Source organism: Eumetopias jubatus, unplaced genomic scaffold (assembly GCF_037043125.1).
Source record: "Eumetopias jubatus isolate StellerSeaLion01/CBP00866 unplaced genomic scaffold, mEumJub1_p1.0 scaffold_10, whole genome shotgun sequence".
Taxonomy (NCBI): Eukaryota; Metazoa; Chordata; class Mammalia; order Carnivora; family Otariidae; genus Eumetopias; species Eumetopias jubatus.
In genome coordinates, this window is record NW_028274816.1 from 35,442,676 (window position 1) to 35,469,049 (window position 26,374).

Consider the following 26,374-nt stretch of genomic DNA (forward strand, 5'->3'; position numbering starts at 1 on the left):
GTAGCAGAGCTCGACTGTAGGGCAGGGGAGGCGCGTACGCTGTGGGGCAAGACGACAGCGACCGAAACGGTGACTTTGGGTGGCCTGGTCACAGGACACGCCCGCAACCCCGCCTCGCCCGCTCCCCAGCACAGTGACCTTTGGGCTCACTTGGCCCGGCGCCGCGCTCCGCCGCGCTCCGCCCCGCCCCCCCCGCCCCGCCTTCCGATTGGCCACCGTTCCACCCGCCCCCCTCGGCCTCGACTAATGGGGCCGGCGCGCGCCGGAAGCCGGAAGCCCCGCGGCGCCAGCGTCCCCCCCGGCAGCTGCCGCGCGGTACCATGCGAGCCTTGGGGCCAGCCCTGACGGCGCGGCGCCTCTTCCCTTTGCGGCTCTGCCCGCGGCCGCCGCGGCCGGGCGGACCCCGGCTGTCGAGCGGGTCGGCGGCGGCGGAGGCGGGCGCCCTGGAACGGGCCATGGACGAGCTGCTGCGCCGCGCGGTGCCCGCCACGCCGGCCTATGAGCTGCGCGAGAAGACGCCGGCGCCGGCCGAGGGCCAGTGCGCCGACTTCGTGAGCTTCTACGGCGGCCTGGCCGAGGCGGCCGAGCGCGCCGAGCTGCTGAGCCGCCTGGCGCGGGGCTTCGGCGTGGACCACGGCCAGGTGGCCGAGCAGAGCGCCGGCGTGCTCCAGCTGCGAGAGCAGCCGCGGGAGGCGGCCGTGCTGCTGCAGGCGGAGGACCGGCTGCGCTACGCGCTGGTGCCGCGCTATCGCGGCCTCTTCCACCACATCAGCAAGCTGGACGGCGGCGTGCGCTTCCTGGTGCGGCTGCGGGCCGACCTGCTCGAGGCGCAGGCCCTCAAGTTGGTGGAGGGGCCGCACGTCCGGGTAAGGCCCCGCCCGGGCCCCCACCTTGCACCAGGACCGCGAGCTCTTGGAGGTCCTACCGGTACCTGCCCCTCAAGCCCCAGACACTCCACCGTCCCCAGCCTGAAGCCGCGCACACTTTGCCCCCAGTTACTAGTAGTCCCCTGCACCCCGTCTCCTTCCTTCCCAGGCTTTCTGAATCCTTGCCTTGCTCCAGGGTTTACTGTGTAGGGCTTACTAGAAAACTCTGCACCGCCTACCTTTAACGTGACTGTCAACGCCTCCTTCATGGTTATGTGTGTTCCACGAAGTCTCTTTTTTATTACTTTAGCTGAGTTTCATCTATGTGGTATGTTTGAACGAGTACCCACCTGAGCATCGCGTAGCCTCCAAAAACCTGGATGATGTCAGCAAAAGTTAGTTGCACACCCACTATGTGTAAGCCCTGGTCTAAGAAGCCCTGCAGAATGCACAGAGAGGAGGACTCTGGTCTCTGCCTCATGGCTGTGCACGCCTTTGCACTTTCCTGAGTTCAGCCCTGAAATGTGATGATTCCAAGTTGAGTACTTGAGTAATCAGGTGCTTAGCTCGGTGAGCTCATGTTAGGTGCAAGTGAATACTTCAGGATTTAAATAATGATGACTTGGAAGATTGCTGACAGTTGAACGTAGTCCTCTTCTATTCTTAGTATTAACTATGAAGGGGCCACTAGCCTGCCCTTTTAGTGAACAAAAGATGATGTAAATGTTTCAGGAAGCTTCTGACATTGAGAACTTCTTTGGGTGCAGTTGGCTTTAAAAAAAAAATCGAGCAGTTGAACGATTATGTCCTACCTAATTCGTTTAAGAACGCCAACACTGGCATGATAATTTTCACGTTCATATCCTCATTCTTAGGTGGGTTAAGGAAACCTACTGAGGTCAGGAGACTTGACCAAGGACTCAAAGCAAATAGGTATGTCTCCGATCATCTACCCAAATCTCAATCTGGGGTTTTTTGCACCATGCTTTATAACTACATCATGCGACGTGAGTTATGGTGTTTGTGAGAGACTTCATCTTTCTTGACTATTTGGCCTCAGATGCATAAACACTGGGGATAGTTAAAAATGGGGTTAATCTCAGTGATAACAGTGCTGTGATTGATTACTCATGATGGCTGGTTAATTTATAATGCTAACTGTTAATCTAGGGCCCTGATTTGAATTGATCACATTTCTGACTCAAGCCCAGTCTGAATGGCTGAAACTTCATGTTCTACACACTGTGTGCATTCCCATCTGCCTGTGTTAAGTCTTCGATCCAAGCCCAGGTGTTGGGTTTTTTTGTTTTTTGTTTTTTGTTTTTTCTTGAAACAGGGACCGGTACTCCATGGTGGTCCTTCTGAAGCTTGATTTTTATTACATAGAAAACTGGAGAATTAGGTAGAATGTCACCTGTCCCAGAATGAAATAATTCACCTTTCTATCCATCCTTCCACGCAACATGTGACCATTGGGTGTTTATCTTCTACCAGGCATGCTCCTGGTGCTCAGGTCACTTGGTCAAGAGCTTCCGTTCTAGTCTAGTATGGGAAGAGTTAATAGCAGGCGTGGTGACTGGTAGGTGCTTTTCGCACACTGGCTCATCTCATTCTCAGCAAGCTACAGGGACCTGTTGTACAGATGAGGAGATTAAAGCTCGTCATGGTCAAGTGCAATGCCCAGAGTGCTGAGCTGGAATTCAAGCCCAGTCTTGACTCCAGAATTGTGTACTATGTCACTACACGTTGATTCTCGGAGCCGATGACTTTACTGGATCTAAAAGGGATTTGGTTTTCTTAGAATTTGCCTTTTTCTGCAAAATCAAGGACAAGATAAAACAACCCAGTTAATTAATGGCTTTGTTTTACTTAGTTTTACCTAATGGGGAGTTTAATGTTCTCTAGTTGTGAGTGTATTTACTTTTTCCAGGAGTAAGTGTACAAGCTTCCATCTACCGGTAACATCAGTGCTCATCTTTCTCTGGAGCCACTGGTCATTGTTCCCTGTTGCAAAATCAGCAATCCTGCCATGGCCAGAAGGATCAACATGTAATGTCTTTCCTTTGGCATTCTCGGTGCACACCAAACTACTGCGGACGTTTCCAGCTTTCCCACCCATTACTCGCTCCTCTCCACAGACCCCCCTTTGATGGAAAGTTCCCGACCCCACATTACTACGTGATTCTTTCTTGGGAAGCCAATTAGAGTAGGAGCTGCTCATCACGCAGCGTTTCCAACACTCCAGTTCAAGGTGGCTTCCCCCAGTTTTGAGCTTCATGGCATGCATTATTTGTGCATGTATTATTATATTATTCGCTTGGATTTTATATCTTAACATTAGAATTTAGCATTTGAAATGTATTATTCCTCCAGCCCTCCCCCCCCAACCCCCAACATCAGCCCCTTGAAAACTGAGAGCCTTGTTTTAAAAGTCTTTCGTAGCAAAATGGTGAATGATGCATGAGATGAGAGTCTGGGGTGCCCCGCCACAAGACGGAGTTGACACACTGATTACTTCCATTTGTCTTGACATCACACTGCTGCACTCAGACGTCTGAGCCTGGAGGGAAGCCCAGAGGGCTGGGAAGGTTTCTGCATGGGTAGCAGAGGCATCACATCAGGCATTTGGCCAGCCCTTGGCAGATTTCAGCGTGTTGGCCCCCGTGATGTCTAAGGTCCCATCCAGTTCTAAATCCTCCAATTTTGTGAGAGGTTACCGAACGCGTCCATCCCCTTGCTTTTCCCCACGCAAGAAAACTTGGGTTATCATTCAGGTTTGAAGGAGTGTGGCAGCTGAAAGCTGTGACATTGAGACTTGATCTGGGCGCCCGAGGGGCTCGCTCTGGGGAGATCCTGAGCCAGGTCCTAGGCTGTTCGGGGTTCCCTTGTTTTTTTAACCAAGGTAGTCCACATACGAAGAAACCTTTTGTACCAACAGGCAGAAAGTCATGTGGAATAAAGATATTTCTTGAACAGCGGATGAGTAACAATAGCCTGACCTTTGCCACTGCGTGTGTCCCAGACAAAGGCAAGAAGCCTTTTCTAGTTGCTTAGTCACACTTCTTGGCGTTTCTCTACCTGGAGATGTTGTCCTTCTATCCAGTGCATGTAACCATTAGGGCTAAATCCATCCATTCCCTTCTCCTTTGCTCTGTGTGGTCACTTAGCACTTTTTTAATCCCTATCATTTAAATCCTTCAAAGAATAGTTTTTTTTAATCCATAGAAATTGTCCCTGGGATCCAGTTTTGTGATCTATCTGTAGGATCACGTAATGTGTGCAATCCACTTTGATTTCCGTTTCTTCTACCTCATTCTGGATTTTGCATCCAGGCTAAAGAGACAACACAGCTAGAACCTTTTGCTCTGAGGAATTCAGTGTTAGAAACCACCGGAAGTTTGGCACATGAATCTTTAGAGCAGGAGTCCCAAACACCCACTGACCCGTGGTGCCCTGTGATGCTGGGGGAGCAGGGAGCTCCTTGTCGCTTCCAATCTGAGCGCCCCTCCCTGCGTGCACATGGCACCGTGTCCTGGCTGTGTCGTTCTCCCCGCATCTGCTCACCTCCGGATCTGCCGGACGAAGTCAACATGGACACGCGCCGGTTTGCGTGAGGGCCGCTGCTGTTTTGACCCTGAGCGTTCACCCCAGAATACGCTCAGTCCACTGCGGGACCACGACAGGTTCTGGTTTACTGAATCCTATAGGGTGCAATGGCATTTTCAGAGTAACGGGCAAGTATGGGGCCAAAAAGGAAGCTGATGGGGTGTCTTTCACGGGGCAGTGGGGACTGTGGAGGAAGCACTGCGTGGAGATGGAAGGGGCCGGCTCTCAAGACCAGGCCCTCTGCCGATTAAAGGCATGATTTTAGCCAGGTCCTCTAACCCCTGGGCCCATGGGCTGTGCGCTGAGGTGAGAGAGTCTGCTGGTGGTTGGTATGCTCAAGGTCAGCCTGCTTCCCCCTTCTAAGAAGTGCTCTGAGGGTTACCGTGCAGCTTGGCTCAAAATCAGGTTCACAAACGAGGGTACAGTTCATCACGGTCCAGGTTGTGATTACTGGAAATAGGGGTGTGTGCTGTGTGTGTGGTTTAGAGGCTTTCTGTTTTATCTCCAGAGGCCAACTTGGGTTGAGGAGTCAGATTTCTTAGAGATAAAAATCCCCCATGAAGCTGACTTGAGTTCCCATTCTAGGAGGTCCGAGCTCTGTTCAGTGGTTTGTGGGCACCAGAGGGAAGTTGGCATTTAGAAAGTGGAAGTGTTTCTTGATGGCAGTTTGAACATAGAAATTCCAGTGAGATGAGAGGTGTGCGGGCCTTGACAGAAGCACGGGGGCCGGCAGAGAGGGGGCTAAACTCGCAGCTGACTGGCTGGCGTCCCTACTGTCTCGAGGTCCAGCCACACTGGATGCTTTGTTGTACGACCTCTTTTGGTGGCTTGTCCTGCTTTGCAGTGAACATAGTGGTCCTTGTTGGTTCTACTAAACTCTGTGCTTAGCTAGACCAAAAAGGACCTTATCTGCAGTTTGGCGGGGATGCCGCAGTGCCCCAGGGGGACAGCAGCTTCCACCAGTGGGAGTCGTACCTAGAATGTCTTAGCTGTGCCACCGGGACCCTGTCCAGTGCTTCCAGCTCCTTGTCCCAGGCCAGGGCTTCTGAGCGATGGAAACTAACTTTGCTCCACATTCCAAACATGGGGAGATCTTGATAGCCAACAACTTCAGCAAACTCTGCCCAAAGGGGAGGTTGATTGGCCTTCTGTACAGTGTCCTCCAAGATAACCACAGTGGGCAGGTCTGGAAAGCCGAGTCCGGGTTGACTGGCATCCCCAGCAGTTGTGTGTGTGAGTCTGGGATCCATGGCAGAACTGATGCGCATAACGCAGAGGCGGTGTCTTCCCCTCCTGTCACCTGTGACCCGGCCCAAACAGCTGTGCCGCGTGAGCACCGAGCCTGGGGACTTGTGCCCTTTCACCTAGATTCCCAGATCTCATGTGGCAGGGTCACATTTCACAGCCGTCAGTAGCCTGAAATAGAACCGAGAGACCTTGGAGGGGGAGCTGTCACCGGCCAAACCGTTTCTTTCATCATTAATCCTGAATTGATACTGAAACTAGGTACCTCCCGCGTGCTCCTGTCATGAATGTGGTAGAGGCGCCAGCACTCCCCACATGGAGCTTGGCTAATCCAGTCCTAACCCTTCGGTGCACAGGTTCCTAACCTGGAGTCCACGAGCCCCGGGGAATGAGCCGTAGGTGGGTTTCAGAGGGCTCCGTGAGTCCCGGGAAGTTGTGTACACAAATTGCCTCATGTGTTTGCATTTTCCTGGGGAGCGGGTCCCTGGTTTTTAGCACGTACTCAAGAGGGCATGAGGACCCCAGGAAGATTAAGAACCGTTGTGGTCCAAGGCAGTATTTTATTTTATTTTATTTTATTTTTTATTTTTTATTTATTTTTTTTTTCTTTCCAAGGCAGTATTTTATAAACAACCTTTGTGCACTGCCTGGCCGATGGCCTCTCTTCTCCCATCCTGTCATTGCCTCCTCCCCATTCTCCAGTCTTTCTCTTTCATTTGACATCAGTCTGCTAACTGTCTTCCACATGGGAGACCCCCCCTGAATTCTTTGGGCACCAGAGGAGTAAATTCGAAACAACCTCTGCCCTCACTGTGAGCGTAGAGCTGAGTGAAGAAGACCAGGTTATGGAACTGAGAATTAAAAGGCATTGTAAAAGGCATCTGGTCCAACCCGTAAATCCTTAAAACAGTTCCACCAAATCCTCATCGACCCAGTGCTCCGTCCCCACCTATGGTGAGGGCCATCCAGGATGGCGTCTGTAGTCAACCCTACCTATTCAAGCCTTCTCTTATAGTAAATTCAATCCAAGTCTAACTTGGTCCATGATGTCCCCTTGTTGGTCCAAGATTTACCTCCCTCCTCTCCCCCATAGGGTTACACAGAAGAAATTTGTGCCTGGTTCTGTGCCTTAAATATTTAAAGATGGATCTTACTTCATGCTGAAACCTTTTCTGAGCCACCAATCCTATACTTCCTTGCAACTTGTCCTCAAGTGACAACATCGTGAATCCTTTCACCTTTTACCAGGGAATAAAACGTGAAGTGGTCCTATCCTATAACGTTTTTACAGCTTTTGCAATTAAAGCTCTTTGTCAGTTCTGTACCAAATGTCCTGAGATATTTATTAGTATTCAATAATAATAATCAGTGTGTCTGTTAATATGTAGTTCATCTATGAGTAACAGGGACCCAAAATAATAGTGGTTTGAATAAGAGAGAAGTTTGTCTCTCACGTAAAAGTCTGCAGGTAGACACCGCAGGGATGATTCTGTTCTGTGATGCCTTCAGTTGACCCAGACTTCCGTTTGGTTCTCCCCTAAAGACCTTAATCCCCAAAGTTACCTCATGGCCCAAGATGGCTGCTCCAGCTCTGGCCATCACATCACCTTCCAGCCTGCAGGGGGAGCAACAAAGAAAAGATGGGCAAAGGGTATACTCTTGCCATTTTTTAAAGTTCCCCAGAGCTGCTCCAGGACACTTCTGTTTACATCTGACCAGAAGTCAGTCACATGACCACCCCTAGCTGCAGTGTGATCTTAAATCTGGACAGCCATGCACCTACCTAAAGCATAAGGCTTCTGTATGTTTGGAAGAAAGGGAGGCAGATGTTGAGGAACGAACAAGCTATGTCTGCTGCCCTGGGCGTCCTCTTGCTCTGGCTCTCAGGAAGCCTACCGCTGTCCATGTTCAGCGTGTCACGGGAGGCTACCCCGAGCCAGGTCTGCCCCTGTGTCCCCTCCTTTCCCTACGCACCTGGTGCCATTCTTGCTTGAAAGGTGAAGTTGACTCACGTCACTTCTGGACATAGATCGGATACAAATAAGTGAAGTGAAATTAGAATAATTTCATCAAATCTAAATGCACTAATCGCCAAGCACGCTATTATTTTATGTCCCACAAAAGTAGGAAAAACCGCTCCCCCAACGCAAGGGTGACCCGCCGTCATGTGAAAAAATGCATCTCGACTTCAGAGATGTTCAGATATGAAATGTAGAGCTGCCGACTGTGGCGCCCGGACCCTGCACTTGTTTCTCTCCGGAAACAAGGGGTGATACCTTGGTGCATCCCAGAGTGTTCCCAAGAGCGTGAGGACTCGAGTCCTGTGCCACCTGTGTTAGCGTGCCCTGCATGGTGCACCATCTGTTGCTCTATCAACCTCACGCTTCAGTTGTGTGCACTGCAGTCAACGCATCCCAGCTATTTGATTGGGGCAGCTTAGCTCACATTGAACGCTCCCTTTGAGGCCTCTTTCTCACTGGAGTCGCAGAGGCTAAGCAGAGAGCTGAGTGCCCAGTGCCTGGTCGGGGTGGGTCCTGCAGAGAAGCTGGTTGGCGAAGCACCATGAAGGGGGCTTCTGTGTCCCACTTTATCCACGGTGCCAGCTGGCGACAAGGCAGGGGTGCGTGTGCTCCCCCGGCCCCGGCAGCTAGCACTGTGTTCTCCCTTGCAGGAGATGAACGGAGTGCTGAAGGGTATGCTCTCCGAGTGGTTCTCTTCCGGCTTCCTGAGCCTAGAACGGGTCACCTGGCACTCGCCCTGTGAGGTGCTGCAGAAAATCAGCGAGTAAGTATTAAGGTTTTCACTTTTCCTTCATGTTAGCTGAAAGCCAGTCTCCACCCGCACAGGCGCTCGGTTCCAAGCACAGTATTCGCAAATGGTGTGGCTGTCCTAGCCCATGATGTCGAGATCACAGGTGGGCGCTGGCCATTCTGCCCGCAGGCCCGCACGCAGGGTTCCCTTGATGTCCTTGTGTTTCCTTGCAGGCCCCGGTGTCAGAGCCGCAGGACTTCCCTGGACATTAGGATCTCCCCTAATTGGGCAAACTTCTCCCTCGGGTGAATCTCAGAGTGGGCTGTATGGTGCACGATGCAAGTGTGCCCGGGGCATGGAGAAGCCCCGGCTGGCGTGTCACAATGGTCCTTGGACAGGAGAAGCTCTATCCATCTCAGTGTCTTCATGCTCCATGCCGTCTTAAGGAAGCTAAGGCTTGCAAAAGGTTGCACTTGGAAGCGTGACAAATCCCAGGGGCTGCCATTTCACTGGCCGAAAACAATAAAGTGGTTGGGGGAGGTCACTAGACAAATGGAACCAGGTCACAATCTCAGGGTCATGAGATCGAGCCCCGAGCTGGGCTCCACCGCTCAGCGAGGAGTCTGCTTCAGATTCTCTCTCTCTGTCTCAAATAAATGAATAGATAGAATCTTTTTTTTTTAAAACAAATGAATAAAATTGCTGCACGGGCACCTGGGTGGCTCAGTCGTTAAGCGTCTGCCTTCGGCTCAGGTCATGGTCCCAGGGTCCTGGGATCGAGCCCCATATCGGGCTCCCTGCTCGGCGGGAAGCCTGCTTCTCCCTCTCCCACTCCCGCTGCTTGTGTTCCCTCTCTTGCTGTGTCTCTCTCTGTCAAATAAATACATAAAATCTTAAAAAAAAAAAAATTGCTGCACAACTGCTTCCCAAGGGCCCTGCAAACTAGTCTTTTAAGACCGGGGTATTAAGAATCAGAGGACAATTTCATGTGTAAAATGGTCATTAGTTGGAGTTCCTCTCAGTCAGTGCTGTTTCATATTAAAACAATTTTCTTTGAATTCTCCTGAAGTTGTAATATGAATCGGAATCAGCAATGGTTATTTAACTTGTAGAGTGTTCGACTATCTTATTTCTAATTCTCTCCTCAGGTCTGAGGCCGTGCATCCTGTGAAAAATTGGATGGACATGAAGCGACGCGTCGGGCCTTACAGGAGATGTTACTTCTTTTCTCATTGTGCAGCCCCCGAGGAGCCCTTGGTCGTGTTGCACGTGGCGCTGACCAGCGAGATTTCCAGCAACATCCAGGTACCTGCACAGTCATGGCAGAACCACGCAGGCGTCCCACAGGGCCCCATACATTTTTCTAAAACCTGATTTTACCCCCCTTTATGAAGGACGTTGCTTGAGGCATTCGTATTCTGAATTGGCTAGAGAAGAAATCTCCAGGTCTGTAGCCACAGGGTGTAGACCTGTACTAGACAGAGTTACGGACTGAGGACGGCGCTCCTCTGTGGGAATCGACTTTGAGCGGAGACGGGGCTAAGGAAGGGAGGGCACTCGCTTCTAAAGTTGAGCGTTCGTTCCGTGCCTGTGGGCAGGTATAAAAGCTCCGTGACTAGAAACTTGAAAACTAGACTGTGTGCCTTGTGCCTCCGGTGGGCCCGGCGCTCTGCCCGGGGAGCCGAGGGGACAGGCCCATGGTGACGGGCCCTGCCTGCTGCGGAGTTGACAAGAAAGTCCCCATCCTTCCTGCAGGTGCAGGGCTGGGGGCAGACCCCAAGGAAGGGAAAGGCAGGTGAGGGGAGCCAAGACACCCAGGTCACTTCGGACTTGGCGTCCGGAGTGGCTGGTTAGGAAGCTGAAAAGATGAGAACGGACACCGGGATGGGCTCACGGGCAGCGTTTCCTAGTATCAGAAGGCAGAGAAGTCAAGCAGGGCAACTGGGCAGGTGTTCCTGCCCACCAGGGAGCAAGGCCCCGAAGTCCTTCACGTCTGAGAGAGCCGGCAGTCCTCTCCGGGCTGGGCGGTGGGATCTGTGAAAGCGGAGAATGGGCGTTCTTTTCCACCTACAGTTTCCACTCTGAGGATTCATCCCTGGGAGGTGCTCAGACCTAAGGGTGTGGACGTGGCTCATGAGGGCATCGTGTCGTTTTGGAAGGCTGGACATGACGGCCCGACTGCCCACCGCAGAGAACGCGGGAAAGACGCGAAGGCGTGTACCTCTGGTACACCCTCCCGCCCAGGATCTCCATGCGTGTGTTTAAATGGGGATTTACTGCTACGGTTTTGATGCAGAAAGCCGGCCTTGGCTTACTCTTGAGTAAAATTCAGGCCCCGGCCTAGCATGTGTAGCGTGCTCTTATGTGTATATTGATTGAGCGTTTGCTCGGTGCCCGTCAGCCCCTCAAGCACGTTCCCTGCGTCACTGCTCAGCACCACGTGGGTTAGGCGTCACTCCCGCTAATGTTGTCCTCGTGTGGGTGTGAGAAGGCTGAGGCTTAGGGGAACTTCAGTGATGTGCCCATGATCCCAGAACCAGTAAGGATGAGACAGGATTCCAACCAGCGCACACCCCAGCCTTCAGGGCAATGCCTTCTGTGCTGGAGATTGGGGCGTATGGGAGCAGGTGAGAGGGGAGGGGGTTGTGCCCAGGGTGTGTGTGTGGGTGTGTGTGTGTGTGTGTGTGTGTATTTAAGCCTGTGTGTGTGTGTGTGTGTGTGTGTGTGTATTTAAGCCTGTGCATACCTTAGGCAGTGAGACAGACTGGAAGGCATTCACCCCAAGGTTAGCAGCAGAACTTGGCATTAGGTTTTGGAGTAACTTGTGATTTCTTCTTTATGCATTCCCTTCTTGCCCCCTCTTTGACATTGTGCACATCTCATTTGTATAACCAAAGAAGGATTCATTTGTATTTTGAACACTTTAAAAAAAGATTTGCTGGAACTTTTTGAATAGGGAACGCAAGATAACCTACAGAGTTCTGGAAAGACAAAGGAGGTAACCCCATAAGGTGAAGACCAAGCCCAAGGCTGAGGTGCACCCTGACCCTGACAGCCAGGAGCCCTCCCTCAGAGTCCGGCCCCAGGAAAGGGCGTGGCACCGCCCCGGGGGTGTCCCTCCCTCTGTGTCACCATCCACCCCGCTTTCCTATGACAGCAGTTCTTAATTTTTCATGAGTCACAGGAAAGACCCTTTGAGCATCTGAAGGGGATGAAAGCTGGCGGTCATTTTCCCCTGGGGAACGTGCGCAGACTCACACGTTCCACACACAATTTCAGAAAGCTTGGGGACTCCCAGCCTCATCGGGGCTCTGGGCCAAACCACCCCTACTGCAAGAGTCAGATGTAGCTGGTGGAAGTTAGGGTAGCTTAAATGTGTTCTGGAGAAGCAAGCTGGCGTACCTGCATTGAAGCAAACTGAAGGTAACCACCTGCTCTTCCAGTGGTCAGGTGACCTTCAGATGGGAAGGTTCAGAAAACCCTGCATTGAGAACTCAGGGCTATAATAAGATCAGCCCTGGCAAAGGGACTTTCCTACAGAGTCTTTCCTAGGTCACTTCGTGGGTGTGGGTGTGGGTGTGGGTGTGGGTGTTTTCCCTGAGGTAAAACAAGGATGTAGCACAAAATCAAAAAGGTACACAGAAAAGTACATTTCCTAAGAGAAAAACTGTATAGGAGCATGTATGGCCCTATTGAGAAATCTAAAAACCTAGAGCTCAGAGAGAAGGAATGAAAAGCGTTTCGTTTGCTGCAGCCAGCAGGCCTGCACGGGGCAGCCGGGGAAGTAGAGGCGAGGCGGGGTGGGGAGGAGCGTCATCTCTGGCTCCTATAGCACAGAGGCCTGGGAAAGAGAAGACAGAGGGGACACGCATTGGTTTTTAAGAAGTTCAAAGGGACCGAGATGGCACAGGTGCGGCAAACAGCCCAGGGGGGCTACGCAGGTGCCGCCTCCAGAGAGATTTCCTGTCAGAACAGGCCTTCGGTCTCCAGAGCCTCGTCCGTGAATAGGGGCTAGGGTGTCCCGGCTCCCACCCTCCCTGGCTTCTCCTCGCCCCAGGAGGTAGGGCAGGCACGGGAAGCAAGGGGCCCAGGCCCACCGGCATCGTGTCTTCCAGGCCATAGTGAAGGAGTGCCCCCCGCCGGAGACGGAAGAGAGGAGCAAGATCTCCGCGGCCATCTTCTACTCCATCAGCCTGACGCAGCCAGGCCTGCAGGGCGTGGAGCTGGGCACCGTCCTGGTCAAGCGAGTGCTCAAGGAGCTGCAGGTGGGCACGGCACAGGGCCTCCGGCTGTGAGACGAGAGAGGACCTAGAGGGGGGTGGGGGGAGTGGAAAAGAGCCAGATGCCCCTTGGCACGTCCCAGGTGCCCCAAGATGACTCGGGAGAAGTAAGCAGTGCCGAGAGAGAGACATCTGGTCACTCGCTTCCGAGGACATTAGCCCCTCCGGGAAACCATCCACCCTGTGGCCGGGGCGTCTCCCGGCTTCATAACCGCCAGCCCCTTCGCTCCCATGTCCCAGTTTGGATGGCACACTTTGTGGCTCCCAACACCCTCCAGGCTCTGGCCCCGGCACCCCCCAGCATGGGCTTTCTCAATAGCCCTGAGGGAGTGTCAAGGTTAGACCAGGCAGCTCGAAGGTAAACACGCTGGCCTTTTTTTTTTTTTAAATAACTTCCCTCTGTTGCCCTGGGAAAAACGCTTCACCATCCTACAACAGAAATGTTCCCATTCACTCCAGGTCTAGCTTTCTGAAACGATCTCATGAGGGGCTTGAGTGAACTGCAGTGAGCAGAATCTAATTGTTAGGTAAAATAATTAGATGGCTAATAATTGGCTCTGAGAGCGGCGCTCTCTGCTTCGGGTGATTTTACCACAGCACCCACAGCAGAAGCCCTTCCATGGAGAATGACAGAATGGAATTAAAATGCTGACGTGCTTTGTGTTAAATTCATAATCAATCTTAAATCTGAGAACTCAGGATTCAGTTGGATGTCAGCTTTATTAAAATCACTCTCTTGCCACCTTTTCCCCAGAGACGATAGGAGGCCCATATAATTAATGTAAGTTTCTTTTTCTTTCCTTCTTTTTTGCTGACAGTGTTGATGAATGGAGCAGGGAGAGGGAGCAGGGGGTGTATCAGGGTGAGAAAGGCCATCAGAAGAAGAGCAGAACCTGGGGTTCTGGGTAATTCACCCACAGACTCTACTTCCGGTTGGGTCAGAGTTGGCCCCTCCACCCAGTAGCCATCCTGGGGGAGGGAGGGTCACTGGTCCCACGCTCGGCTGTGAGCCTGATAGTCACCAGGGAGAACCCCAAAAGAAGCCCTATCACTGTCCCGCACCAGCGTGTGCATCACAGTTTATAAAAGCAGACCCTTGAGAACCGCCCGAAAATGCCCATTGAAAAGAACGTGGTTAGGAATATCATGGTATAGTCTTATCTCTTAACATTACTCTGTTGTTAAAGTTATGTTTTTGAATTTTGAATGGGAAACGAGAAAATGCTCATGGTCCAGGTTCATAAAGCAGGGGCATAAAATAAACATCTCACTCAGGGAAAAAAATGCCTGGAGAAAGACCAAGAGGAATTACACTTTATCAGACCTGGAGAGTAGCTACTCAGAGTCCTGGAGTGTGGTAGGTTTGTTGGTTTGTTTCTGTCGTAAGTTAAAAAAAAAAAATTCTTCTGTAGTGAGCACATAGTACATTTTTAATCAGAAAATGCTAGGTTTTTACAAAATGGTCCTTGAGATCTGTCATTTGACCATGAACGGTACTGTCTGATACGGAGAAGCAGCCATGGCCTCCCCTTCTTGCCCATCCTTGCACGCAGTGTGGGATCGCGGGCCAGCAATTTCCCACTCGAGACGCAGCCATTGGGTACTTGTGTGCCAAGTGCCAAACCAGGCTCTCTGGCTGCAGAGAAGTCCCTGGGAGATGCACCACACAGACAGGAGCTGTGGTCAGAAGACTGCAAATCAAGCCCCACGTCACTGCAGCCCCCACTGCTCATTTCGGGCCCGGCCCCTGACTTGCCATTGTGATAGTGCAGACAGAGAAGGCCTTCAGACAGACAGACACCTTGGGGACTCAGGATGCCTCCGGGGCCTAGCGTATGTCAGGTTCTTAAAAAATGGGCCTTGAAAGGAGAGAATGAATGCACGTCAAATACCATGTTGTAAACTACACAGCAGCGTGCAGGGCTTAATGAGGCCTAAATGATAAATGGAGGGGTGTTTCTGCTTCAGTGACATACCAGCTGAATTTTGTATGTGTGTTTTCTCCACCTTCCTTTCCCAACCAACCATGCCTTACAGAAAGAGTTTCCTCATCTTGGGACATTTTCAAGTCTGTCTCCTATACCTGGATTCACCAAGTGGCTTCTGGGACTCCTGAACTCACAAGCAAAGGAACATGGGAGGAATGAACTCTTTACAGATTCGGAATGTAAAGAAATCTCTGAGATCACAGGCGGTCCCATCAATGAGACCCTCAAGGTCTTTCTCAGCAGCAGTGAGTGGGTAAAGTCTGAAAAGCTGGTCAGGGCGCTCCAGGCCCCCTTGATGCGGCTCTGTGCCTGGTACTTGTATGGAGAGAAGCATCGGGGCTTCGCCCTGAACCCTGTGGCAAACTTCCACCTGCAGAACGGGGCCGTGATGTGGCGCATCAACTGGATGGCTGACGTGAGCCTCAAGGGCATCACCGGCTCCTGCGGCCTGATGGTCAACTACCGGTACTACCTGGGGGACACAGCCACCAACAGTACCAGCTACGTCTGCTCCAAGAACATCAAAGCTTCCGAGCAGGTCCTCAGCCTCGTGGCCCAGTTTCAGAAGAACAGCAAACTTTAAACCTGTCCCAAAGCAGACGTCCCCGACCCAGAGAAGGAGGATTTTTCTGGATGGGTCAGGGAGGGTTATGCGTCAAAAGGAGCTTTTTTAGTCAAGCAGGGTGAGAGCGTGTTCTCTGGCCTGCAGCAAGGTCACACTGGGAGGCTGTGCCCTGACTTCCTCTGCAAGAGTGCAGGCTGCCGCCAGATGGTGGGGGGCTGGACGCCCCGCCCCGTCCCCCACGGAGAGCGGCCTGGCTCCCTGCCAGAGGTGGTGCTGTGGTGCTCCATCTTCAGAAAGCTCTAGAGCCTCTGCTGGCTGTCATCCCAGGGTTGGCCCGGCCAGCCTCACCGGGCCCCGGGCCGTTGGCCCAGGTGAGAGCAGATTTTCCTTCAAGCTTAGAACATAACTCAGCCATGGCTGTCTTAGCCATTTCTCTCCACTTGCGACAAAGGGGTAGAGGGCTGTGCTACACGTTACTCAAAGTTTTGGAGATCCCGAATGTAGGGAAATGTTCATGACTGCACCGAGTTTCCTAAATTAAATTATCGAGCACACGAGGTGGTGTCACCTGGGGCTTGAATTGGATGGTAGACGTTACGATTTCAGAGACACAGGTTCATAAAGAACCTGAGCGTACCGAGTGAGCTTGTTGTGTGAGGGAGTGAACAATGTAAGGTGGCATGGTGGCCGCCTCGGAGAGCCGAGACCTCGGGGGCTGGAATGCGCTCGACACACCAGCTGTGCTGTGAACAGCCAGACCGGCAGAGGCGGTGCCTGCGGTGGTCGGGGGGGGGGGCAGGGGGTCTGCGTGCATGGTCTCACTGTTGTCACTCCCGCAGACAGGTCCCCTGGCCTTGCACGCTCTTCATCTTCCACACCCGACCCCTGCTCCTTCCATATCACCTGCTGCGTGGGGCTTGTTGCCTGATAACCAGCCTGATAACCGGTGGTCACCCCTGGAAGTGTCTCTTGCTCTCAGTCCTGGTGGAAACAGTCCCGTGCCGCTTGGCACGGCTCTGAGCTCCCGTCCCGACCGCGCATGAGCTCTGGAGCCCCTCACGGGCCCAGGTCAGCGCCGAGGAGCTGGGGAAGAGTTCACGCGTGAGCTGCTGCAGTGTGGCAGGTGTGCCGTGGGACCACCGCCCTGAACACCCTCCCCGCCCCGGCGCGTGCATGCACACACTTCACACCTTTTCTCTTTATGTAACCTCTTATTGTGAACATTTTCAAACCAAAGACACAGAAGCGGACAGATAGTCCAGTGAGCCCGTGTGCCTGTCACCCGGCTCCCACCACACTCCATGAGCCTGCTTTCTTGTCAGGCCTCATCTTGTGACTTCTTACGGTGGTTTAGCAGGTGCTCTGTGAGTTGGGCCGGCTGGCTGGGTCTGGGATGCGGAGGGGGCTGTGGTCTGAATGTTGGACCCCTGTCCCCTAAAGATGAGGGCATTAGGAGGTGGGGACTTAGGGGGTGATTAGGGCATGAGGGTGGCGTCCTCGTGAGTGGGATGAGTGCCCTCCACAAGAGGCCCCACAGAGCCCCCTGGCCCCTTCCACCCTGTGAGGTTACAAAGCATCTGTGCCCGGAAGAGGGCCCGGCCCCGCCCATGCTGGCACCCTGATCTTGGATTTCCGGCCTCCAGAGCTGCCAACAGTAAATCCCTGCTGTTTATAGGCCACTCGGTCGTTGTTATTTTGCCCCAGCAGCCCAGATAGCTGGGGAGGGATGAATGTGGGTGGACGAGTATCTCATCTCCACGGATCAGTCCAAATCACTGACAGGAGGGAGCTGGACTGCCTCATTGTGCTGCACTGAGCCAAAACTCACCTCATACCACTTAGGTCACAGGAAACCCTGGTGTCTGTGCACTTGCCACACCTGTCCGTGGCTCCTAGCAGGGCAGGGGCTGGCTGACACAGCCCAGCTCCCCCCTTCCTCTGAGCGACGATCAGACTGCCCAGGTGCCCTTACAGCATCCTTTGCGAAAGGACTGTGGCAACAGCGAGTTGGGGAGGCAGCAGCAGGTTCCTGGATCCTGGCGTTGTGAGCTTACTGCCCATTGGGGAGCACCCACTGCCTAGGTGACGTTGTTGCCAGGGGGACACTGTGTCTTCAAGTACAGGTGCTGTCTCCCAGACCTGGGCTCCGTCCCACGTGCTCTCAGGGGACCCGGGGCAACCACTCGGACTACAGTGTCTTCTTCTGTTAAAGTGCCCACAGTGGGGCGGCTCACAGTAGGTGCTCAATAATTTGTCCTTCGTTTCCATAGCATGCCAGACTCAGGGCTGAAGCTGTGCTCCGGGCCTCCCAACCACAGAGCCTGCTCCTCGCCCGTGTCCCCCAGCCCACGTTTCAGACCGCATCTCAGGAGAGGCTCTGCCCCCCTCCCCCTCAAGCTGCTGGTCCAGGCTCCTCTCCCATGGCCTCCCTGCTCTGGGGTCGGTGGTTCAGACACACCCCCGTCTCCATCCCGACCACACGGGTTTCCCCACAGGCCCAGGCCTGGCCTCTGCTGGAAATGGGATTAATGACGATTTGGGCGTGCCAATGGACTTGGGACCAACCTGCTCAGACTTGTGCCCTGAAAGGCAGCACGTGGTCCGACAGCTGGGGCCACCTACCCTCACCTTGCCTCTGTAACTGGGTAACCACAGCGCACAGGCGCTTCAGGGCTGCTGAGAAGCCTAAAGGAATGACCGCCGTCCTGTTCACCTGGAGAGAAGAGGTTCTCCATCCTCTTCTCCGTATTCGGAAATTTAGAGTGTTGGGCGGTTTTCTGGCCTCTGTTCACAATTCCTAAAGGTGACTGTTCCCAGAGGAGAAGGGGCAGGAACTTGCACTCTGCACCGCAAAGGCGGGGATCGCTGATGCCTGCCTGTTCTTTCTCCCCCGCCAGGCTATCCCTCCCTCTCCCTGGCCTCTCCGCACCCCCCCCCCCCCCCCGCCTTTCTCGCTCAGGACTGCACAGCTTTGCCCTCCCTTGGGCTTGGGGGCGTTAACGCTCCAGCGGGCGGGGGGGGGGGGTCTGCTTTCTGCTTTCTGTACGTGGCTTAAAAGGTAGGGAGGGGGACTCTCCTAACATTTTTGCAAAGATCAGCTTTTCCTGGGCTTTGTTTTAAATCAAGTGTAAGGTGTGTTTAAAATTTAAACGGAGCGAACATCTCTCTGATTTTTAATTGGATTCTAAAGCCCTCATTGGAATATGAGGTCCTTTTGGATCTATTCTTAGAACAGACAGCTGCCAGGTGATTTCTACCCACCACAGACAGTTTCTGCATTCTTTGCAATTTAGCTAAGTTGATAGAGGGGACCCTGTGGCTCTTTCTTGCCCTTGTTTTTTTGTCTTTTTCCAAATGGCATTTGCATTTCTCACCTAGCTAATTTCCTGTCATCCAGAAAAGGAGGAAGAAAGAGCCTTTATCTGTGCTCCGGGCTTGTAGTTCTCCTCACCTCCCCACCCCGAGGCCTGAGGGTGTTTCTGACTTACTGCTGAGGAACCTGAGCTCTGGGAGGACTGAGCAGCCGGTGGTGAGGGAGAAGCTGGGGCTGCCGGGGCGGCCGCTCGAGCAGAGCCTCAGAGAGGAGGCGCCCAGCCACTTGGCAGAAGGGCAGCTGGCAGGCGAGGCGGGGAAGGACAGCGCATGTCGGGCGGGTCGCAGAGGTTCTGGCAAGGGGGCGGGGTCCTGGGCAGGACTCTCCCGAGGGGGAAAGCCGGTGTCTTGTTAGCCATCTCTCCCAGCTGCTAACCAACAGGCCAGGCCTGGTGCTCTAGCCTGGGGGCACCCCGAGGGGCTGGGCGAATTAGAAGCAGAGCCCTGAGCCAGGTTGGCCAACACTGTTGCCAAACAAACTCGGATTAAACCGCCACAAGAGAAACCAGTAACTCAGGAGACGGACATTTATGTCAGGTGCCGGCAGCGGGGGTTGGGCTCAAGCCTTAACAACTCACTTCTCCGCCCACAAGACAGACATCTAGGGTTTTACAGAGAGGTTTGGGGGGGGGTGGTACGTGCAGAACAGGCAGGATGGCGAGGTCATGGGTGAGGGCAGTGTGTGTTCAGCATGGTCAGGGGCAGGGGAGGGGGCACGTGGGGTGTGGTCTTCTAGGCGTTCTGTTGCTATCAGGGCTTTTTTGGCCTGGCGATTGGAATGGGCTAAGACAACCTCCCTCTCAGAAGTGTCTGGGTTTGGACAGTCACTTCTTTGCCCCCCCCCGACCAATGACGCACGTGTGTGGGTGGCTACATGAGCGTGTGTCTCCCCCTAGATAGAAGCTCCCTGAGGGCAGGGGTCCTGCTTGGTTTTGCCAGCAGCTTGGCACAGCTCCTGCCATGGGCTGGGCTGCAGGTCCCCCGGGGCTCCCAGGGCCGCCTCCAGTGCAGCCCCCTGCAGAGGGACACTCCTCAGCCTGCTCTGCTCCTGGCCCAAAGCCCCACATCTCCATATAGGCAGGGTCTTTCTGGCCGGGCTTGGCCCTCAGCCCTGGCTCTCCCCCAAGGAGTCCTGCCCCAAGGCTGTGTGACACGGGGACCCAGCCCTCCTTCCCACTGGGACCCACGGGAGCTGCTTCCTCCAAATCCAGTTCTTGCCCAGGAGCCATAATCCCAGCCGCCCTTGGTGAGTGCCGTTCCTTGCAGGGGTGACCTGGGCCTTGGCTTGCAGTGAAGACCGGAGACCCCGGGGCAGCCTGTAAGGCAGCACAACTGTCCCCGTCTGAAAGCTGAAGACGCCGAGGAGGGCAGAGGGTGAGGGGCCAGCTCGGGAGCTCCTGCTCTTCCTGCGCCGCTGTGCCCCCTGAGACTTCTCTTTAAACACAGGGAAATTGAAAAGACACTTCTCTTCCATAGTCCCACCTCTCCCGGGCCAGACGGTGTCCCCAGATCCTGTCATCTGGCTGTGAAGGCAGGACTGCACTCAGTGCCGATGGCTCAGCGGGCCCTCCTGGGGCTGCGTGAGCGGTTGGACAAGAGGAGCACATGAGGAGCCCAGCACCGTGCCTGCCGCACAGCAAGCTCCTCAGAGATGTGGCGGCTCCCTTGGATGGGGACAGGCCGGGACTGGAGAGGCAAGGAGCCGCAAATCCCTGTTCTGCCTCGGGCCACTGTCACTGGAGGTTGGAGCCGCCTTCCGGCGCTAAAAATGCTTCTGCGTCTGGAAATCTGCGAATCTTGGGCACCGTCCACCCTGTGTGCCACTAGATGGCGATGCTGCCTCTTCCTTTCCGGGGACTCGGGCGCTCAATCTCAGCTCTTAAGCAGTGACCCAGGTATTAGACCTGCACCCAGATCCCACACAGCAAGCCCCCTTTCTCTCACAAGGCCTGAGGAACGACACTCAGGGCCGCTGCATGACCTGGGGCCGTCCAAGCCTGCTGCCCTCTCGGTTTTCCCAAGGTGGTCCCACCGCAGGCTCCTTGGGTCCCGGTGCAGAATCAAGGTCATTGACAGGGGAGGAAGAGTGGGGTCCTTTGTCCCAGAGGATCCCCTCTCCAGTCCCTTAGATGAGTCTCCACTTGGGCCAACTGAGGACATGACTTTTGGTTCAGGCATGGAGCCCACATCACAAATCCTGCTAAATTTAGGAGCCGTGGCCCCAAACTGCGCTCATTTGGTGACCATCGTGACTTTTTATATCATTACCATAAATAAAAACTCAGTATTTCCTGTCCACAAGTAGAAGTGCAGAGCACAAATAATACGATAAAAAAAACAACAACAGTATTTTTAAATCCTAGTTAGACATGGCTGTCTTCCCTCTCCCTCCCTCCCCTCCCAAGAAAGAGGTGAGTAAATGCCAGGGAGGATTCCAGGTAGACTAGGCACCAAGCAGACCCTCGAAGGCCCCCAAAGACTTTTGGAAGAACAAGAACTGGGAGAGGATTCAGTGAGGTCCTTGCTCTGTCCAAGAGCCAGCAGATTAGCGCCCATCTCACACTTTGGGAAATGCTTCGAGGGATTATGTCTCCAGACACACAAAGTGAACTCCTTCGGGCTCGTCGAAGGCAGGCTCTCCAGATGTGTTCTTGAGAGCCTCGCGATAGGGACGGGACCAGAAGGAGAGCCACGGGCAGGAAGGACTCGGAACCAGGCATCCTGGCCAGAGGAAGTGCCCTCGGTGGACAGGGGCTGGGCAGCTCCCCGGTGCAACCTGGTGACCCCTGAGCACAGTGATCTTGTGGGGACTGTCCAGGCTCTCTGCACCTTCCGGAGCTCCACAAATTCTTCATTAAACTTCTTAAAAATCAGATTTATAAATTCTTAACTGCCACAAAACCAGCCTATCCATAAATGTGATGTATCAGATCTTAGCACGTTGGAGCCACAGACCTGTCCGCCTGTGGGACGGGGGACTCTTGGTCTTGTTGAGCCCTGAACAGACCCAAGCTGGCCCCAAATCTGCTCAGTTGAAGCACACACTGGGAGAATGGTCTAAAACTAGTCCTTTGCAGCCTTTTATCTGCATGACTCAGCTCTCCCTTGGTACTGTGCAGCCACAGAAACGGGCAGGCTTGTCGAAACAAGCACCGGACATCCCAAACCCTTCGTTCCCAGTACGTGTGATCCTCACATCAGACTCACCGCTAAACGTGAAGATTTTAGCCCAAGACCTTGGGATCATGCAGCCAGCCCCCTCTAGGGAAACAGCTGATGGCTGATCTTCTAGAGGGGCGTGTGAAGTACCAGGAACAGCCCCGGGCAGGGGGGCACCTTGGAGGGCCTCCCGGATGGCTAGCATGCCAGCAGCCAACATGCGGCACCTCCGTCCCTCCAAACTCAACTCACCTCCTGCACTGGCACCAGCCGAGCCCAGAGAAACCGTCCACATCTCCTGCTTCATGTCCTTGCATCAGAAAGCCCCGTGAGGGCCAGTGGGCTGTGTGCTGCCCCATCCGACAGGGACGCTGCTGGAGAGCAGAGGGAGGGCTGGGTCCTGACAGAGGTTAGGTGAAGGGGGGAGACACATTCTCTTCATTGTCAAGTCCTTCCCTTCTGGCAGCGGAAATCCTGGAGATTCTTGCAGGACTAAGAGTACAGCTTCCCACGGTGCTGGTGTGGTTTACGAGGGACACGCGCATCCGGGCGTCGTGCGTGGGCCTCCCCGACATGACTGTGTTCAGGCATCATTGTTACATTTCTGACCTCCGCACACAAGCCATCCATAGCTTTACACAGGTGTCTTCTTCCATTTTTGTCATTTCCGGGGACTGCTGGTGACCACAGAGGCTGGGACATGCTTTATTTGGACCCAGATATGGGTCCCCATCCAGACGTCATCCCTTCTGAGCTGGGCGACCATTACTGAATGTACACTGAGTAAATGCATCCATTTTCATTTATAAAACAGATGTAAGCTAGTAAACGAATTCTTTCATTTTGAAATTTTTCATATTGGCGCTCCAAATGAGATTTTGTGTGTGTGTGTGTGTGTGTGTATTAAACTCCTTCGTGGCTGCAGGGGGAAAACGTTTGGAAATGTTGGACGAGATGATTCGTGGGCCCTTCCGAATGGCAATGGCGAGCCCGGACCCTGGGCAGCCTCCTCCCTCTGCTGCTCGCCTGGTGGTGACGCCTCCGGGTCCTGCTGGTTTCAGAGCCTTCATTTGGGATTAGCAGTGGCTCACTTCCCTTTCTGCCGCTCCGTCCAGAAGATTCCAGTAAGTAGAGAAGGCCATCTGCCCCGTCCCGGGCCTGGGGGGCCATCTGTCCGAGATGCCCAGGATGCCCACAGACCTGGTGTCCTGGGTCTGCTCCCATACCGCACATGGGGAGACCGAGTCTTCCGGAGACTCAGACCCTGGCTCCAAGCTGCACCTGGAGCAGGTGCACGGGTCGTGGTGCTGGGCTGAACACGGAGGCGCCTGGCCCCAGACCAGAGCTCGGAAGCATGCAAGTGCAGGGCCTCTCACCCAGCCCCCTCCTGCCTGGGGCTCACCTTGGCAAGATATGCCCATTTTCGAGGTGTCCCCCCCCCCCCGGAGGCTGCGGATGCTCCAGTGGAGTCACTGCAGAGGGAGGAGCTGGGTCAGGCCAGGCCCCCGGGGCAGCACCGCTCTGAGGCTTCCCCTCCTGACCCCCCAGCCAGCACAGCTCAGGACTCTGTGATGCGACAAACAGGACAGCCTGACCTCTCCGGTTGCTACATTCAAGTCAGGGGAGGGGGTGTCCCCTGAAGGAGGACCAGCTGCACCATGCCTGCTCCTCCCCAGCCAGCACTGGTCAACAGTCACCCTGCAGCACCCAGCCTGTTTGTCACCAGGTAAGAAGGGGGCCCTCGGCAAGGAGGGGCAGGGCCTTCTCCGGGGAAGCCATGGGGTCTGGTGTGGGGGCCTCGCTTGGCCAGAGAGGAGGAGACTCCAGAGAAGGGGCAGCTAGGCCCTCTGGCCCTCCAGTCGTGGAGCAAGCATGTGGGCTGGGTGAACCCCAGCATTGCACCTGCCGTTGTACCATCCTGGGAAAGTGCCGTGACCCCTGAGCCTCAGTCTCCCCAGCAGTAAAATGGGCTAACTCGTCCCACCCGCACAGAGCTCTTTCATGGGCAGCCCCAGCACATACCCGCACATATGTGCAGAAGCTGCTCAGAACAGGACATTGACCTTTGTCGCCAGGCCCCATCAAAGCTAGACTCAGGGGCTCTCCTCAGGGCGCCTACCCCTCCTGACTCCCAGCACCGCGCCCTCCTCAGGGAGAGGCCCTCATCGACCCCCCTCCACCTGCCACAGTGGGGCCAGGGAGAGAACACGGCCAGGGGAAGGTCAGCCCTCAGGCCTTTGTCCTTCCGGATCTTTGGCCTCTCAACTTGGCTCTGTGTCAGGCAGACCAAGACAGGCCTTTGGTTTCCTGACTCAGAGTCTCTGAAATCAGGCCGGAGCCTCACATATGGTGAGCACGTCCCCCCAGGAGACCGTGTGCTTCACTGCGTGAGCGTCAGACCCTGCGGAGGGACCACAGATCGGGCAAGGACACTCAAGGCCCCGATTCCTGCCTCCCCACCCACCCCACAGCCAGGGATGCTGTGGCCTCACTGGGCTCCTGACTATTCTCGAAGGTTCACGCCTGACTTTGGCTTACACTTTTCCACTAGCCGGGGTTTGTCTGTCCAGCTAACCCCATTCGAGACTCAGCCAGGGTACTGGCCCCACTTCCTGCCCGGAAAGGCAGGCTGCAGTCTGACCCCAGATCTCTCCCATCCTTCCTCCACAGCTCCTGGCTGCCCACGAGAGTCAGCTTTGAGAACGCTGAACCCCAGTGCAAACCCGAGTCCCAGGCCAGGGTCCCGCCCGCCCATGTCATCCCGTTCCACCCCAGAGAACACACGGCTGGGCTGGGCAGCGTCCAGCCCTCGGTTAGCCCTGGGCTCTGCCGGTTGCCTCAGCCCTACTCTACCCCCTCGGCCCTCAACTTGGTCAGGAGCCCCTTTTATGCCTTTTAGCTGCTCAGCCAAGATTGGGCTCTTCTGGTTTCTGACCCTGGCCTTGCCATTTACTGAAGGGGGGTGACCTTGGGAAGATCATGTGCCTCAGCTTCCTCGTCTATAAAATCCTATAATTGCAGCTCCCTGGTGGGGAAGCAGAGGTGCCTTGTGTTGTAATACGGGTGACATGCTGAGCTTCCTGGCAGGGTGAGTGGTCTGTAAATGGTGCCGCCCTTCATGACCCTGGCCTCGGGCGTTCTCCTACCCTCCGTTCTGGGGAGCAGCATGGCTCTGCGTCACTCCGCTCACACGGGGGCCCCTCACCCGCGATTGGGAGAACATGGCTCCTCCTGGGCAGATGGGGCCGAGCAGAGCCAGGCCGCGCCTCACACCTGCGCCCCGTGTCCCCTGACTTCTGGCAGCTCCGTCCTGGGTGGACACAAGCTGAGGAGGTGCTCTCGGGGGCCCAGGCGCTGCCTGCCACGCCCCCAGAACCACCTTCCCTGCCTCCCCAACTCCCAGGCCAGGGAGTGGGTGTACCGCCGGCGCGCGGGAGCCTGAAGCTCCGGAGGAAACGTGGTCCTGGACAAAATTGCCTTTTGGTCAGATGTTCACGTGCCTGTGGTCCCTTCTGTGCGAGTGGCCGGGGCTGTGGTACCGCGTAACCGCGAGCGGGGGCTTAGAGCAACAGAAATCTATATTCTCCCAGTTCTGCAGGCCAGAACCTAAGATCACGGTATGGGCAGGACCAGCGGTTCTAGGAGAGGCTCCTCCTGCCTCTCCCAGCTCTCGGGGCCCCAGGCATCCCTGGCCTGTGGCCAAGTCCTCCTGTCTCTGCCTCCATGGTCCCATGGCTTCCCTGTGTCTGCCAAGTCTCCTCTCTTATAAGGACACTGTCTTTGGATTTAGGGTCCGTGCTCAATCCGTGAGGATCTAATCTCTAGATCCTTAATTGATTATATCTGCAAAGATCCTTTTTCCAAATACGGTCACACGTACAGGTTCCTGGGGTTAGGACGTGGGCGTGTCTTGGGGGAGCCCCCACTCCCGTCTCCTCTCTGTCCGAGATGCGATGGGGTCTCAACACTGCCTCGGAGAGAGTGTGGGGTTTGCACTGTAACAGTTCCCGTGGACTAGCTCGCGATCTCCACCAGCAGGTGCCTGCTGCCCCCTCCGGCCATTCCCCGAGCCACTTGCTGGCAGATGGGAGGTGGTGGGAGGGGGGCTGGCCGAGCGGACATCCAGGTATCTGTGGCAGAGAGTCCCACAGAGAGCACCCAGGCCCACCCCTCGGTTACAGATGAGAAACCTGGGGCCGGCTGTGCTTTGAAGCTCCTCTGCTCTTGCCCTCTCCCTCGGACTCCTTCTGACCATCACAGCAGCCTTCCGGCCTTCTCTGTTCCGTAATCCCCACGGGAGCCATCCCTGCCCCATGAGCCCTCTGCCTCCCCACTCCCAGACTGCCCTCTCCGCTCTCTGCACCCTGAGCCCCTCTGGCTTCGGCCTTCCCTGCCCCCACCCCTGCAGTCAATCTCCCTGTCGCCCAGCTCCTCTGGCTGATGCCTTCGGCCTTTCCTCCCCCCGCCCCCTTGCAGAAAACCTCCTGATGATAGACAGGGCTCGAGGCTTCTGTGCCCACTCCACCCGCCACCGCGCCCATC

General features: G+C 54.9%; 1 protein-coding gene across 1 annotated transcript; it reads left to right on the forward strand.

Moving 5' to 3' along the window:
* The first annotated feature begins 313 nt into the window (after nt 1–313).
* Nucleotides 314–15,858, forward strand: MLYCD (malonyl-CoA decarboxylase). The gene is made up of 5 exons (XM_028095002.2): nt 314–866; nt 8,389–8,501; nt 9,617–9,773; nt 12,584–12,733; nt 14,786–15,858. The coding sequence occupies exons 1-5, from the start codon at nt 321–323 to the stop codon at nt 15,317–15,319; spliced, it is 1,500 nt and encodes a 499-aa protein (XP_027950803.2). The 5' UTR covers nt 314–320; the 3' UTR covers nt 15,320–15,858.
* The last annotated feature ends 10,516 nt before the right edge of the window (nt 15,859–26,374 follow it).

Coding starts and splice junctions, on each gene's coding strand:
- MLYCD (XM_028095002.2), top strand. CDS start 321: ATGCGAGCCTTGGGGCCAGCCCTGACGGCGCGGCGCCTCTTCCCTTTG. Junction 8,502..9,616: donor GTGCTGCAGAAAATCAGCGA/GTAAGTATTAAG, acceptor TTCTCTCCTCAG/GTCTGAGGCCGTGCATCCTG. Junction 12,734..14,785: donor GAGTGCTCAAGGAGCTGCAG/GTGGGCACGGCA, acceptor CATGCCTTACAG/AAAGAGTTTCCTCATCTTGG.